This window comes from Hemitrygon akajei, chromosome 20 (assembly GCF_048418815.1).
Source record: "Hemitrygon akajei chromosome 20, sHemAka1.3, whole genome shotgun sequence".
Taxonomy (NCBI): Eukaryota; Metazoa; Chordata; class Chondrichthyes; order Myliobatiformes; family Dasyatidae; genus Hemitrygon; species Hemitrygon akajei.
The window spans coordinates 20,368,203-20,383,793 of record NC_133143.1 but is presented as its reverse complement, the minus strand read 5'-3'; the positions used below and the strand labels follow the sequence as shown (position 1 = coordinate 20,383,793).

Genomic DNA, 15,591 nt, shown 5'->3' with positions numbered 1-15,591 from the left:
AAAGAACTCCTAGGCTGAAGGATGTAGAATGTCATTAATTTTACAGTAACAGAAGTTATATTCTGATTAGCCTATTAATATCAAGTGGTGTACAAATTTGATCTTATATACCTCCACCTACTTTGATCAGTACATTGCACATCAAAAATGCTTATGAGATATGATATAAAACTACTGAAAATATTTACTATTTTGAAGGAAAAAAGTGAAATGTAATTAAGTATTGAAGAAGAGTATGTCCTTGGTGTCTTCCTGTCATTTTCTATTGACTCTCAAGTTAAATGTTGTTTATTCTTGTTATTCAGGGAGGGATGGCTTTAATCTATCTCTGCATTGAAGATATTTACACGCTCATCAATTACTTCAGCTTTAACTACTGGCTCTTCATTGGCCTCTCTGTTGCCAGCCAGATATACCTGAGATGGAAATTCCCAGATCTACCAAGACCAGTGAAGGTAAAATTAGTTAAAGTAGACTCACTGAACATGTATGTTGTGTCAGCATAAAATGCTAGAGGAACTTGGTGTGCCAGGCAGCATCTATGGAAGGAGATGGACAGTTGACATTTCAGGTCCAGGGCTTTCATCTGGACAGATAAAGGGTCTTCACCAGAAACTCCAGCTCTCCATTCCACTCACCCCACGCACCCATGGTGTAAACTGACCCACTGAGTTCTCCCAGCACCTTGTTTGTTGCTCCAGATTCCAGTGTGCACTCTTTTGTGCTTCCATTCTGTTTTGGATAAACTGTAGCTCATCTAGTGCAGCACCTGTTTGTGGAGGAGATAACTGGATTCAGCATCTGTGTTGAAGATTCTGGTACATGAATCTAGGGACTATCCAATGTGATTCTGAGAACGTGTTGGATTATCAATGGAGGTGACTTTTGGATGGTACTGAAGACTCTGTTATCTCTAGTTGGGTGCAAGTGAACTTTGATGATCGGCCAGCCTGTATTTGTCAATCAGTTGACATCACAACAAATGTTGTGGTTGTTTCTGCACGGCTTTTCATGGGGGTAATAGTAGTAGTAGTTACTGTCTGTTACACCAGTGGCGTTTTAGGGCAACAATGAAGGTCCTAAATCTCTGTCTGTCCTTGGCCCTCTTCTCTATTGTGCCCCAGGTGTGATTCAGGGTCCTCATTTCTGCCTCTACAGTCCGATGCCAAGTTGTGTTTGGTCTCTCAAGGGAATTTGCCACATTGAAAGTGACTGCAGATTTCCCTGCATTCAGTGGTTGAAATTAATATCAGAGAATATATACAGTATGCAGCCTGATATTCTTGCTCTTCACAGTCATCCACAAAACAAAGAAAAACCCCTCCAAAAATTAATGACAAAGAAAACGTTAGCACCCCATATGCATTTGAATAATCAAATGACTGGAAAATGCTTCAATGCAATGATGTCATGAAAACTGATACAAATTTAATTTTTTATGTACTTTTTGTGTGTGTGTGTGTGTGTTTCTCTTGGAGAAGATCTCTGTGGGAAAGTAGCAAGGATCTGCCTTCAGATGTTCCCATTGTTACTTCCCAAGCATGGATCTGATGCCATGTAACTCCCTGGTTACCTTGTAATTAAGCAGCAGTCTGTGTCACAGCTATTATCAATTTGCATTGTAACTGCAGGAAGAATATAGATTCCCAAAGTACAGTTGACGGTAAATCATACTTGGCAAATTGATTAAATTTAACTACTGTCTCTCAGTGTTACATTATAAAGGATCCTGGAGATGATCTGTGGAGCTGCTAATGTTTCCTGTTTATCTGTTAAGTGTAGGGTAAGTCCAATTTATCACAGTCCTGGTGTATTGTTCAGATGAGGCACTTGCTACAGATTATTCAGTGCCACTGTGACAGCTTCTGGTTTTGAGTCAGTGATATAGTTAAGAATGATGACGTTTGCATTAAACAATGATATTGCTATTGAACGTGCAGGAAAGGGGGCTACTAAAGACTTTCACCTCAGACATTGTGCCCATTATCTTTCACTGTGTGCTGTAAATAAATATTGACATGTTTTAGCCCATGTCTGGTTGTTATGCAAAGGTTGCTGAATGTGAGGGTGGTCTGTTTCCCCACCTGAAGAATTAGTGTTGTAGCTGGGCGTCATGTATTTGAAATTCCCACTTGTGACACGCTGGGAGACGAGTGATGAAACATTGTGGTTGGACTGAAAGAGCTTGGAGCACAGGTATTTATGGAGCAGATTCGATACCTGAGTTTATTGTTACGTTGTTAATTCGTGCCCTGACACAAGTACATGTATGCACAGGTGCAATGAGAAGCTTCTCTGCGCCCATGAGGCATTTGACACTTAACAGTCACAAGGAAAATAAAAATTAAACGTATTGTACAAAATTATGTGAGAAAGAACACAGTCAGGGGGAAATAAAGCTAAAATACATCATTGGTGTGCCTGGTGTCGTTTGCATCAAATTGGGCAAAGAATACAATCTGTGGTAATCGTGTACAATGCAGACAGGAATCAACACCTTGACTCTTAGTTATCATTTGGACTGCCAATAGGCACTTTGATCCTATTCAAAAGGGTGATGTTTGTGGAGCCTCCTCTTGTCACAAGGAATAAAGGTGAAGAGCTTGGAGGGGCATTTGCCAACTACTATAATTACAGGAACACACAGAGAACACTGGCAAAACTCAGCAGATCAGAGCACGTCTGTGGAAAAGAGTACACAGTGGATTCTCTGGCAAAACTCAGCAGATCAGAGCACGTCTATGGAAAAGAGTACACAGTGGATGTTTTGGGCCGAGACCTATCTACACTCACCTCTCTTTTACTCTTTATATATTTGACAAATCTTTTGGTATCCTCTTTGATATTACTGTATTGGCTGGCTTATCTTCTGTATTTCACCTTTCCCCTCCTTGTGGCTTTTTAGTTGCCTTCTATTCGTTTTTAAAAGCTTTCCTTGAGGTTCTGCTTTTCGGTTTTCTACCTAGCTCCCTAAATTCTCTCTTCAGGATCTCTTCTTTTCCTACCTAAGTCATTGCCAAAATGTAGCAAGACTTCTGGCTGCTCACCTTCTCAATTTAGAAAGCTGTGGACCTGATCTGAGACATCCCTGACCCTGGTAACTGGGAGGCAGCATACCATCTCGGTGTCTCTTTCACCCCCACTGAATCTCTTGTCTACCTTTCTAACTATGGAGTCCCATATCACTACTGTAGTCCTCTTCTCCTTAAACCCCCCTCCACTTCTCTTCTAAGCCACAGCACAGGTCTCACGGCCAGAGATCAGGTTGGTCTGGCTCCCCCCTGTAGGTTGTTCCCCTCAATAGTATCCAAATTGGTATACTTAATTTTGAGGAGAATGGCTACCGGGTCCTCTGCAGTAGTTGCCCATTTTATAGACAATAAACAATACACAATAGGTGCAGAAGTAGACCATTCGGCCCTTCAAGCCTGCACCGCCATTCTGAGATCATGGCTGATCATCTACTATCAATACCCGGTTCCTGCCTTGTCCCCATATCCCTTGATTCCTCTATCCATAAGATACCTATCTAGTTCCTTCTTGAAAGCATCCAGAGAATTGGTCTCCACTGCCTTCCGAGACAGTGCATTCCAGACCCCCACAACTCTCTGGGAGAAGAAGTTTTTCCTTAACTCTGTCCTAAATGACCTACCCCTTATTCTCAAACCATGCCCTCTGGTACTGGACTCTCCCAGCATCTGGAACATATTTCCTGCCTCTATCTTGTCCAATCCCTTAATAATCTTATATGTTGCAATCAGATCCCCTCTCAATCTCCTTAATTCCAGCGTGTACAAGCCCAGTCTCTCTAACCTCTCTGCGTAAGACAGTCCGGACATCCCAGGAATTAACCTTGTGAGTCTACGCTGCACTTCCTCTACAACCAGAATGTCCTTCCTTAACCCTGGAGACCAAAACTGTACACAATACTCCAGGTGTGGTCTCACCAGGGCCCTGTACAAATGCAAAAGGATTTCCTTGCTCTTGTACTCAATTCCCTTTGTAATAAAGGTCAACATTCCATTAGCCTTCTTCACTGCCTGCTGCACTTGCTCATTCACCTTCAATGACTGATGAACAAGGACTCCTAGATCTCTTTCTTTTTCTTCCAGTCTCCTGACAGTTACCCCAGGTGCCTGCCTCCTGCACCTTATGGATGACTGCCTCCCTGTAGCTGCTGTCTATTACCTCCTCATTTTTCCCTATGAGCCAAAGATCATCAAGTTGCATCTCCAGTTCCTGAACACGTTCTCTGAGGAGCTGCAGCTCAGTGCACCTGGTGCAGATGTGGTTATCCGGGAGGCTGGAGGTCTCTCAGAATTCCCACATCTCCTGGAGCCATTCTCACTGTTCCTCTGTGCACCAACAGATGAAGAATCAAGAAGAAAGTTGCCAGAAAGTTACTTCGCTCAACCCTTTTCTTGCTGAAACCTGTTGAGTAAGCCTCCCCACTCTACCACTGGGAGACTGCTTTCCAAGCACCTGCACTCCATCTGCCAGAAAAAGTGGAGCAACACCTTATATTCCACCTGATGGCATGAACATCAATTTCTTGAACTTCTGGTAATTGACCCCCTCCCCGCTCTCTTTCACCATTCCCCATTCCTGTTTCACTCTCTCGCTTTATCTTACTTACCCATCGCCTCCCTCTGGTCCTCCTCCTCTTTCCTTTCTTCCACGGTCCTCTGCCCTCTCCTATCAGATTCTCCCTTCTCCGGCTCTGTATCTCTATCCCAGCTATCCACAATTCAATAACTCTGGAATAGTTCAATATCAAATAAATGTATGCAATATACATTCTGAAATTCTTGTTCTTCACAGGCACCTGCAAAAACAGATGAGTGACAGTTAAAACTGCAAAGCCCCCTCCCCCCCACACACGAGCAGCAGCAAAGCAACGACCCCCCCATTTGCTTCAGCAAAAAGCATCAGCACCCTCCACCCACCATGCAAGCAATAGCAAAGCCCCAAAGAAAGACCATGATCTGCAGTTCAACAAAAACTGATCGTTCACCCGGCAGTTCACAGGCTCTCTGTCTCTAACATAGGCGTGTAACTCAGCGAGAGGGGAGACATAAACTAAACAACTCGCTGATTTGTGATGATAAAGTCTGCTGCGTTACTTTTTTCCCCTGAGCTCTCCAACTCAAGAATCGGCAACAAACTCTCCCCCACCGAGAGAGAGAGAGAGTGCGCGATTCGTCGAGTATAGGGCCGCTGGCAGCGGATCTGATGTTCTGTTTTGTCCCGTGACACTTTAGTTGGCAACACCGGCATAGAGTTGGTTTGTCCACAGGGCCACAAAGCATCGGGACTGTGAAGCTGCGCTTGCCTTCCAGGCCGCATCCTTGTGATATGGAAAGGCGGCCGGTCGTGAGCCCTCAGAGACGAGTCCCACCATCACAAAAAAAAAGTCTTATTGCAACTCCAGGTCAGGGTCCTTAGAATGATCCCTAACGTCCCTTCTGTTCGTCCTTTGTGGATCTTTGTGTTACACTGCTGTTGCTTAAACTTGTGTATTCTACACATAAAATATTCAGACTGCCAGTTTAGTGAAACCAAACTTTAAATACTGGGATTTGGAAATCACCTCGAGACATTTGTTACTTATACTGATGTTAATTAAATATTCAAACCAGAAAGGAAATATTCAGCAACTCAGGCTGCAACTGTGGGAAGAGAAATAGAGTCAGTATTTCAGATCCGACACTCATCGTCAGGACCCTGACCTGTTGTGCTTTTTGTTTGCGGCATTTACTGTTTTGGTTTTAGATTTCCATCGTCTGCAGTTATTTTAATTTTCAGTTAATTAAGTGCTCATTTGAATTGGGCACAGTAAGTGATGGTTTGGATGGATGTGCAGGGAGAGCAGACATTGGCTTCTAGCTTCTGAGGTTGTGAGTTTGCGTCTCCCTGTTAGGGTGCATTAACTGGCATTTGCATTACAGTACCACAGGTATACTGCCTTGTTGGAATGGCTCTTTCTAGCTGCAGGATTAATTTGATTAATTTGCACTAATTTATTTGATGCCAGCTGTAGAAAAATTGGCAGCCAGCTCCATGCACTTAAAAAAAAACACTTCAATAAAATGAATTAGACATGAGTTCCTTATGAACGACAGTTCTTACTAAACATCTGAGCTTTATTAACAACTAAAACATTAGTGGGGTTGCTGGGTCATTCAAGATGAAAGGAGGATGTAAAATTGGTACCCACGAGTGGCAAGAGAAAAAAAATATTGGTGTGGCAAGCCCCAGGTACACAATGATGAGGGGAAGGGGAAGGGCTGGTTTTAAAAATGCTGCTTGTGAACAAAGATGAGAAAATCTGCAGATGCTGGGAAGATGGGATCTCCTCTCCAATCAGAGTCCTCCTTCTTCAGCTCTCTGCCTTTTCCACCTATCACCTCGCAGCTATTCACTTCACCCACCCACCTGGCTTCACCTACCTTGTACTCCTTACCTCCTCCCCTCCCCCCACCCACCTTTTACCCTGGCTTCTTCCACCTTCTTTTCCAGTCCTGATGAAGGGTCTCAGCCCGAAATGTTAACTGTGTGCTGCCTGGCCTGCTAAGTTCCTCCAGCATTTTGTGTGTGCGTTGATAAAATTGGTTGCCAGGCACGGTCCTGGGCTGACATATAATACCATTGATGTCAATGGAACAATGGCAGGAGCTGACCACAATCCTGTAACCATGAAATAATGTGAATATCTGCAAAATTCTTTGCCGTCAGCTGTCATTAGTGATGTTAAAATCTGAAATTTCTTTTTTGCAGCTCAGCTTGATTTTCCCAATTATCTACTGCATGTGCAGCTTGTTTCTGGTGGTGACTCCTCTCTTCAGCGACACCATAAACTCCCTGGTTGGAATTGCAGTCGCACTCTCTGGAGCTCCAGTCTACTTCTTTTGTGTTTATCTCCCACCTGAAAAGCAACCCAAGTGCTTAGAAAAGCTTTTACGTAAGTAATATGCAGAAAATACTATATTTTTCTTTCTCTGCTAGGAAGTCTTAATGTGTTCTTTGCCTATCTCAATCTAATAATTTCTCCTGCACTCTGCGGAGTCTCTGTCCCTGTTTTTTTGGACAAAATTATTATAGTAGTATCTTGGGCAAGCCGTGGAGCAGTGCCTTTTCTGAACTGGAGTTCATCCACACTTCTGCTGCTGGCCGAACCCCTTTCTCCAGTCACTCACCAATACCTCAGCTGACACTGACTCGACGTTATAAGTCCCATGACAAATGAGATCCGTAAACTTGGAGTATTATGTTCAGTTCTAGTTGCCTGTTATAGGAAGGATGTGGAAGCTTTAGAAGGTACAGAACAGATTCACCAGAGTGATGCCGGAATTAGAGAGCATGTCCCATGAGGAGAGGCTGAGTGAAGAAGGATTAGAGGTGACTTAGAAAAGTGCAAGATAAGAGGCGCATATCACATGGACAGAAACTTTTTCCCAGAGCCAAAATGGCTAATTTAATGAAAACTAGAGGGAGAGTGTCAAAGGCAAGTTTTTTTACATAGAGGATGTTAAGTGCATGAGTGAAGGTAGAGATGGATTCAACAGGGAGATTTAGAGGCTCTTAGATGGGCACATGGATGGAGAAAAAATTGAGCCTATGTTGGAAGGAAGTGTTAGATTGATCTTGGAGTAGTTTAAAAGGTCGGTACAACATCATGGGCTGAACAACCAGTACTGTGCTGTACTGTTCAATGTTCTGTGTATTATGTTAACCTCCAACCCTAGTCTCCAGACTGTAATCACCCCACCAGTGCTTTTGGCATACAAACCTCTGGGAATCCTTCCTTAAGTCTTGTTCACCCTCTCGGCTTTAAAATGGATTTTAAAATATACTTTAATGAAGTGTCAGTCACTCATCCTGACAAGCCTTTATGTTGCCCTGGGTGTAGCTTAGTTTTGTGATACATTTGTGAAGGGCCTTTACTATTTAAACATGTTAGTGTTTATAAAAGCAAGGTGTTGGTGAAACCCATTGTTGCTGTAACCCCCTGGGTCGCCTCAGGCTCGCTCAGCTCGTTCTCGTCTAGGGGGAGCAGCCTTTGTCCCCGCCAAACTGGGTAATCAGCTGGTGTAGATGTCCCCGCCTCACCCAAAAACAGACAGTACACCATATGCGATTAAATGAGTACAATTTATAAAGATTACTATGACTAAGTGATTAATAACGATACAGTATATATGAAGGAAAAGAAAATAAAGAAAAGGCGCCAACTTATCAAAGTCCAAACCACTTCGTGCACAACCGTTGGAGCTCAATTACTGAAGTCTTCTGGCCACCATTCGATCCCCTCCGAACTCCTCAACTCGCAGCTTAGGACCATCCGAAGTGGTCAACCAAGCACATCTAGCTTCATCTCCTCTCCTCGAGGTACCTCCTGGCCTTGGACCCCTGCTTGGGGTCTGTTCCTCGCCCAGTTTACAGCATCGCGTCCTCTCTCTCTCAACCCCTTGCACCGATCTCCCCAAAAGCCCGCCAACAATAGCTTACAGACTCAGAAGAAAGAACAACATTAATCCCAATTGGTTTACAAAGGAATACAATTCTCGTTATCAGTAAATTTTAACCGAAACAAGCTTGCAGCACTCTCTCGCAACAAAGAAGCATTCCTACTTTTAACAAAGAAGCCATTTTGATTACATACACAGTAACAAAGAAAAAGAAGAAATCCCCTTTATATTGCTATTTAATCTCTTCAAGCTAATACTGCATTTTGTGGTTTCTACTTGGTCCCTGAGCTATTGCAAAGCTACACGTATATTATGTGGTTATCTATATCTAATTGTGTTCCATCAGGCATGGGAGTGGCTCACTCAATTAGAGTGCTTTATCGTGAGCGTTGTGATTGAGTTACAAACTAGTTAATGAAAGAACAGGCATCCATGCGACGGATGAACAAAATATAGACACCAATTTATGAACACTGCTTCTGAAAATTTCAAGCTACAGATACTTCCAACTGTGCTCTTGCAAGTGAGAGTAATTGACTGCACTGTATTGGCCTGGCTTGGAAATTAGTTGAAGGGCAAGGTCAGTAATAGAAATGAACTTGGAATTACAGGATTGTGATTCACTCTGTCTTCTGAGGGTATGTTGAAAACATTTCACTTAGAAATGATGGTGGGAACTACTTATTCAAGTTTGACAAAGAGACGAAGTGTAGGTCATTGCAAACGGTGTAGATTTGAGCATTAAGGAATGAAAGGTTGAGCGAATGGGCAACAGATTCAGTGTATGCCAGTTGCTGATACAGTAGCATAGTGCTACTACTCTTGGAGTTCAATTCTAATGTCACCTGTCCGTCCTCCCCATGGAATGTGTGTGTTTGCTCCGGGTGCTCCAGTCCCGAGATGTACCAGTTAGTAGGTTAATTGGTCATTGTAAATTGTCTTGTGATTAGGCTAGGGTTAAATTGGGTGATGCGGTGAGGCACAGCTTGAAGGACCAGAATTGGCCGATTCCGCACTGTATGTCAATAAACAAATAAATAAATGTGAGATTCGCAATTTGAAAACAAAATGATGAAACAGGGAATTTCTAAATAATGGAGAACTAGAAGCACAGGGATCCAAAGGGACTTGCTGCTCCTAATCATTGAAGTGTATGCACCAATGGAGAAAATGAACAGAAATGCTGATAACACTTGTGATTCATAACCTGATCACTGGAGTGCAGGATATAAAAGTCCTGGTTGGACCACACCTATGTGAGCACTGCTATGTAAATATAAAACTATGCAGCCTTTGGACAATAATGTTTATTTTGGGGTGTGTCACATTCAAACTTGGTGAGGTGTCTTTATCATTGTATGTTTGAGAGAGTCATGAAGCTGTAGTTAACCATTACTCTATCTAGGCCATCGCCCCGAACTGCCAGAGTGCTCCATTAGCAGGGAGAATGCTTCACATATTTGGAAAGCAAAACAAAAGAATTTGGAATTACAAAAAGAAGTTTAACAGCTCAAGAACATAATTATGACTTTATGCTTGGGATTTTGTTCAAAGTGAATCATAAATATAAGATCAACATATGCTGAATCATCATGTAGTGGATATCAATTGTTATAAACGTAGAGGCTAGTAACATGCTCAATTACCTTAGTAAATATAGTACGTTCAATCAGCATTGTCTGAAATTACTATTGCATGTCAGGACAAAGGACAAGTGCTGAAACCCCCAAAGGCATCCAAATGGGAACTCGTATTTGCCAAGAGACCAGTTGCTACATAACACTTGATATTCAAAGATGCTTTCAAAAGAGGCTGTTTATGAGTGGCATTGATCACAGCATATTGGGGGGGAAAAATCTGATGAAAGAGCCAATAAGAAGTTATAGATAGGTGAAGATGACTGTGCCCAGCAAACAGGTGAAGCATTCATGTACCCACAACCCTCTTAATAAGAAACACGTCCAACACGCTGGAGGAACTCAGCAGGTTGGGCAGCATCCATGGAAATGAGCAGTCAATGTTTCGGGCCGAGACCCTTCGTCAGGACTGAAGAGGGAGGGGCCCTATAAAGAATGTGGGAGGGTGGGAAGGAGAAGGCCGGTAGGTGCCAGGTGAAAAACCAGTAAGAGGAAAGATCAAGGGGTAGGGGAGGAGAAGCAGGGAGGGGATAGGCAGGAGAGGTGAAGAAGGAATGTAAGGGGAAAGCTCTATGGGTAGTTGAAAGAGGCGGAACCATGAGGAAGGTGATAGGCAGCTGGAGGAGGAGACAGAGTGAAAGTGGGATGGGGGAAGGGAGGGGGAGGGAATTACCAGAAGTTGGAGAATTCAATGTTCATGCCAAGGGGCTGGAGACTACCCAGTCGGTAGATGAGGTGTTGCTCCTCCAACCTGAGTTTGGCCTCATCGTGGCAGTAGAGGAGGCCATGTATGGACATATCCGAATGGGAATGTGAAGCAGAGTTGAAGTGGGTGGCAACCGGGACATCCTGTCTGTTGTGGCGGCTGGAGCGGAGGTGCTCGACGAAGCGGTCCCCCAATCTGCATCGGGTCTTGCCGATGTAGAGGAGGCTGCACCGGATGCAATAGATGACCCCAACAGACTCACAAGTGAAGTGTTGCCTCACCTGGGAGGACTGTTGGGGCCCTGAATGGTGGTATGAGACAAGGTGTAGGGACAGGTGTAGCACTTACGCTTGCAGGGATAAGTGCCAAGTGGGAGATCCATGGGGAGGGACGTGTGGACCAGGAAGTCTTAATAAGTATTAATAAGAAGCAAGATGGCAGAAACTAGAAGCAAAAACCTGCAGATGTTGAAAATCCAAAGTAAAAGACAAAATGTCAGAATCACTCAGCAGGCCAATGCATTAATTTGATTGAGGAAAGGTGGGGAGAGGCAGAAGTAAGAAATGAGGCCATAGCTCTCCTCTGATCTTACTGAATGGTGGAACTGGTTAAAGCTTAAATACCTGTTCCCCTACTTAAATTGGCATAGCTCCTCCAGTCTCCTGGTGAAAATATCCCCTCTTTTTGTTACTTAAATGTGAGTCTGATCCATTTTTATTTGAATTGGATGTGGGAGATTTATTTTTTCTCAATAATTGTCTAAAAAGAATTATAATGAAATAAAAGCCCAAGTATTGGAAATAATATGATCAGGTTACATCTCTGAAGAGAGAAATTGAATTAAAGTTTTAGGTAAATGAGAAATTTGGTCCAATTAGTTTCTTCTAATTGTGTATGTTTTCCTGCACAGCAATATGAAGGTTCATTATTTAATGACTAGTTACTTTACCGTGTGATTAAATACTTGTATTAAAATGTGTTACAAACAAGACAAGAGTGTGTTGCTTATTAAAAAATGTTGTTTCTTTATCTTTTTTTTCCCCCAGGTATCATTTCTTTGTACATGCAGAAGTTGGCTCTGTGCTGTCTAACGGAAAATGAGTTTGAAGAGAAAGATGTTTAACAAGAAACAACCAAAGAACTGTCCATAACTGTGGCACCAGAAGTTGTTTACACAAATGCCAATCTTTCACACTATTAAAACTTTGAATCCTGCCTTCTTGATTATCAAAATGCTGGAGTCTCCTCTATTTTCAAAGGATTGAATATTTCTCTTTTAGAAAAACAGTTTTAATTTTAAAAAGATGCATTATTTTCCTGCTTTTAAAAATAATAGTTTTGTTGCAAATGTTGGTGCTTGTGTTTGTCAATGCCCACTTTCTTTCTGTGATGGAGAGAGTTAATTTAGGTAACTCTCTGCTCTCTTTTGAGCCATTGGATGGATTTATGTTTCAAGAGATGTTTTTGATTTATTAAGTTCCTGTGATGTGGATGTTGTCAGCAGGGCCAGCATGTATTGCTCAAAGTCTTACCGCCAGTGAGAAGGTGGTGATGACCCCCCCCCACCCCCTTCTGGTGAAAGTACTCCCACAAGGCTGTTGGGGAGAAAGTTCCAGATTTAGACCCAGAAGTGATAAAGGACCAGCGCTATATTTCCAAGTTCACCTCCAAGGTAGATGTTCATCCACCTTGCCAATTGTCATGTATAGATTCCATGGAGTTCAACATGATCTGTTGTCATAAGCTCTGGTATAACCGCTCCTACACTTTTTAACATTGCACTCCTTGTCTAACATTGAGCTCCTCCAGTTTATTTTGTAGCAACTCCCTTAAGTATTATCATTACTAATTCAAGAATCCCTTAGAAATTCACTTTTTTTTTATATATAGAAAGGCAAACTCATGGCAAGCAGTTTTCCTTGTTCAAGATGCATGATTTTTCCCATGAAGAAATTAAGCCTGGAGTGAATCTTTCCAGGTGCTGACACTGCATCAATCCCCACCACAACCTCCTGAAACCTTTGTTGTGTAATTGCCTCTGTTCGAAGTGCCAGAGCAGATAATTTCTGAAATAGCAGAAAGATTTGGTCAGTCAGCATTCAACCAATCAAATTCCAGAGAACTAGAAGTCCATAACTATGATGTGTTTAATGCATTCCAATTAAATGTGCAATTCTGTTTTGGTAATAATTGAAGAAACAGAATAGAAAAATCTGTGGAAAAAATAGAAAAAGATTTTTAAGGTTAAAATTTGTAAGCAAAATTAAATGTTTTTAAATTCTGCCACATACAAGGGTTTGATCCTGTTTTTACCTTTAACATTTACACATAGACTTGCCAGCAAGATTCACTGGAGCTAATGAGATAAGGAAGGTTTGTTGCCTTTTTCTTGGTTGTGTAGACTGACAATGGTTGGTTAATTTTACAGTTAATTATGCACAGTTACTGGGGTTAAATTGAAGAACATAAATATGTGTAGAACCATCATCCTTCACTAACTGGAATCTGTTGTTATTATTTGGCTTTAGTTGGGGAAAGATTACATTAGTTTGTTTGTTTGAACTTTCTTTCACCCATTCTTTAAATAGAGTGCTTTCTAAGTAAATCATGTTTATTAGCAGTACTGTTGCTATTTTCTGTGAGTCTGAACTCCTTTCCTGACACAGCCCAGCTCATGTTTCTTCAATAGAGGGACTTTTTTTTCAGCTCTGTTCCAGTGACAATCAGCACGACAAGGGCCTGCTGATGTTGTACTATGACGATACCTATTTATTGTCACATCATAACAAAATATACAAATACTATTTGTCACATCCAACTTTGCATATGATGGGACCTGTACTTGCTTCAGATGTCCTTTGCACCGAGCAAACAAAGCCCAAGTAGCAATGGACTACTTCAGCTTAGATCAGTGAGCCTTGACTCTTGAACCTCAGATTTATTGCCTCATAAACAAGATGAGCAATTACATAATTCCTTGAGGACATTGTTGCTATAATTCTCTAAGCTGTTCACAGATTTGCATCTGCTATGATGTTCATGCCGCAGATATTCAGCCTGCTATTCAGTATGAATTGTTACTCATGGGGAGTTATGCCAAGAAGTCTTTGGACCAGACAGGCTGTCACATTGCAACTGCGCAGCTGACGTACAGTGGAGAAATAACTATCATCTATTTTGTTATTGAGGTACTGCTGTGATACACCGCCTGTTTCCCCCCGCCCCCTTCCCCAGTCACTCCACTACTCTCTACACTACCTCTAATTCCCGTAGAAGTAGTGATGTTGGAAGATGGCTCTGCTGGCCTAATGACAGTGAACCACAAATCAGTCTTGGTGGTTGTCCAACTGATGCCACCTCGGTTAAATCAAGTTTTTGGTTTCACAGAGCAACTTTCATGATACTTGTCTCACTGTGTAAGTTCAATTGAACCACAAGGTCTTTGAAGATGTTTTGATTCACCTGCCCTATCATCAGCTTTAAGGTAGGGAAGATTGGGAGTATCAAGTCTGATTTCATTGGCTTCTGGCCAATTAGGATATCTCTCAGCTGATGATGAGCTGCACACATACTGACATATGTTTAGGGAATTGAGTGTAACTGGTGTTTACAACATACAGCAGGGATTCCTAACTTGGTTGTAGGTAACTTTACAAACATGCATGGTCTCTCTTGTATTCTACTTTATACAAAATCTAATGCGTAAATCATTTGCAGTTTATAAGGTTCAAACACTGGTTGGAAACTTATTGCCTGTAATTGTTTTATTGTTTGTTATAAAGTTGTATTTTTTGTAAAGTCTTACCAGTTTATGGATAATTATAAAATGTTTTTGATGAGTTTGGTGTACAGATCATTTTTATAGACATACAAATTCTAGAATAATTCAGTTCCATAATATGCAGAGCATAGAAATACTAGAAATATTCATTAAAATGTTTATTTATTTACTGAGATATAGCATGGAATAGACCCTTCCAGCCTTTTGAGTCACACGGCCAAGCAATTATGCAGTTTTAATCCTAGCCTAGTCATGGGGCAATTTACAATGATCAATTAACTTTCCAACCGGTAGGTCTTTGAACTGCAGGATGAAACCGGAGTACCCGGAGAAAATTCACAAGGAGAGCGTACAAACTCATTACAGGCACTGCGGCTGGAATTGAACTCTGGTAGCCTGTACTATAAAGCACTGCACTAACCACTACACTACCATGCCACCTCACAGCAGGTATAGTCTTAAATCTTAATTTTTTACTCAGTCTTATAAGTCCTTTCACAAGTATGTGGAATATCTTCTTTCTTGTAACAATTTGCAATTACTGCAATCAAAATATTGGAGTAATGCAATGGGTTCAGAATTGTTTATATTATTAACTGCTGCTTGAAGGATGGTGATTGCAGAGATGGTGATTATCCTCTCAATTACCTGAATAGACCAGAAAGTTTATTATATGATGCTTGTTTCAGTCTTGAGTCAAATCTTTAAACATGCACACAATAGTGTAAAATCTTAAGTATTTTAATAAAATAATTTAGGATATAACTATTCAGACTTATTAGGGCAGTTCTTTGAGCAAGGTATGAGTTGTGGACACACTCCTTGGTTGGTATCAATGCCATGTCATGATACATTCTGGCAAAAGAAATAACAAGAACTTCATATTATCTGAACTTAACATTTGCAATGTGAAGTTATTTAGCCTTGAATTTTCAAGTGGTAAAACGGGTTGTTTTTGGAGTCTCAACCAAGAGACTGAGACGTTCTGTTCCTCTCAGC

At 41.7% G+C, this 15,591-nt stretch overlaps 1 protein-coding gene across 3 annotated transcripts in view; it reads left to right on the top strand.

The window, feature by feature from the left end:
• Positions 1 to 14,650, top strand: part of LOC140713622 (Y+L amino acid transporter 2) — a 67,138-nt gene extending 52,488 nt beyond the window's left edge. For all 3 annotated transcript variants that reach the window (XM_073023962.1, XM_073023963.1, XM_073023964.1), the window contains 3 exons: positions 306 to 455; positions 6,778 to 6,961; positions 11,858 to 14,650. In XM_073023962.1, coding sequence (XP_072880063.1) covers positions 306 to 455; positions 6,778 to 6,961; positions 11,858 to 11,934 — 411 coding nt within the window. In that variant the 3' untranslated portion in view covers positions 11,935 to 14,650. The remainder of the gene's footprint in view (positions 1 to 305; positions 456 to 6,777; positions 6,962 to 11,857) is intronic.
• The last annotated feature ends 941 nt before the right edge of the window (positions 14,651 to 15,591 follow it).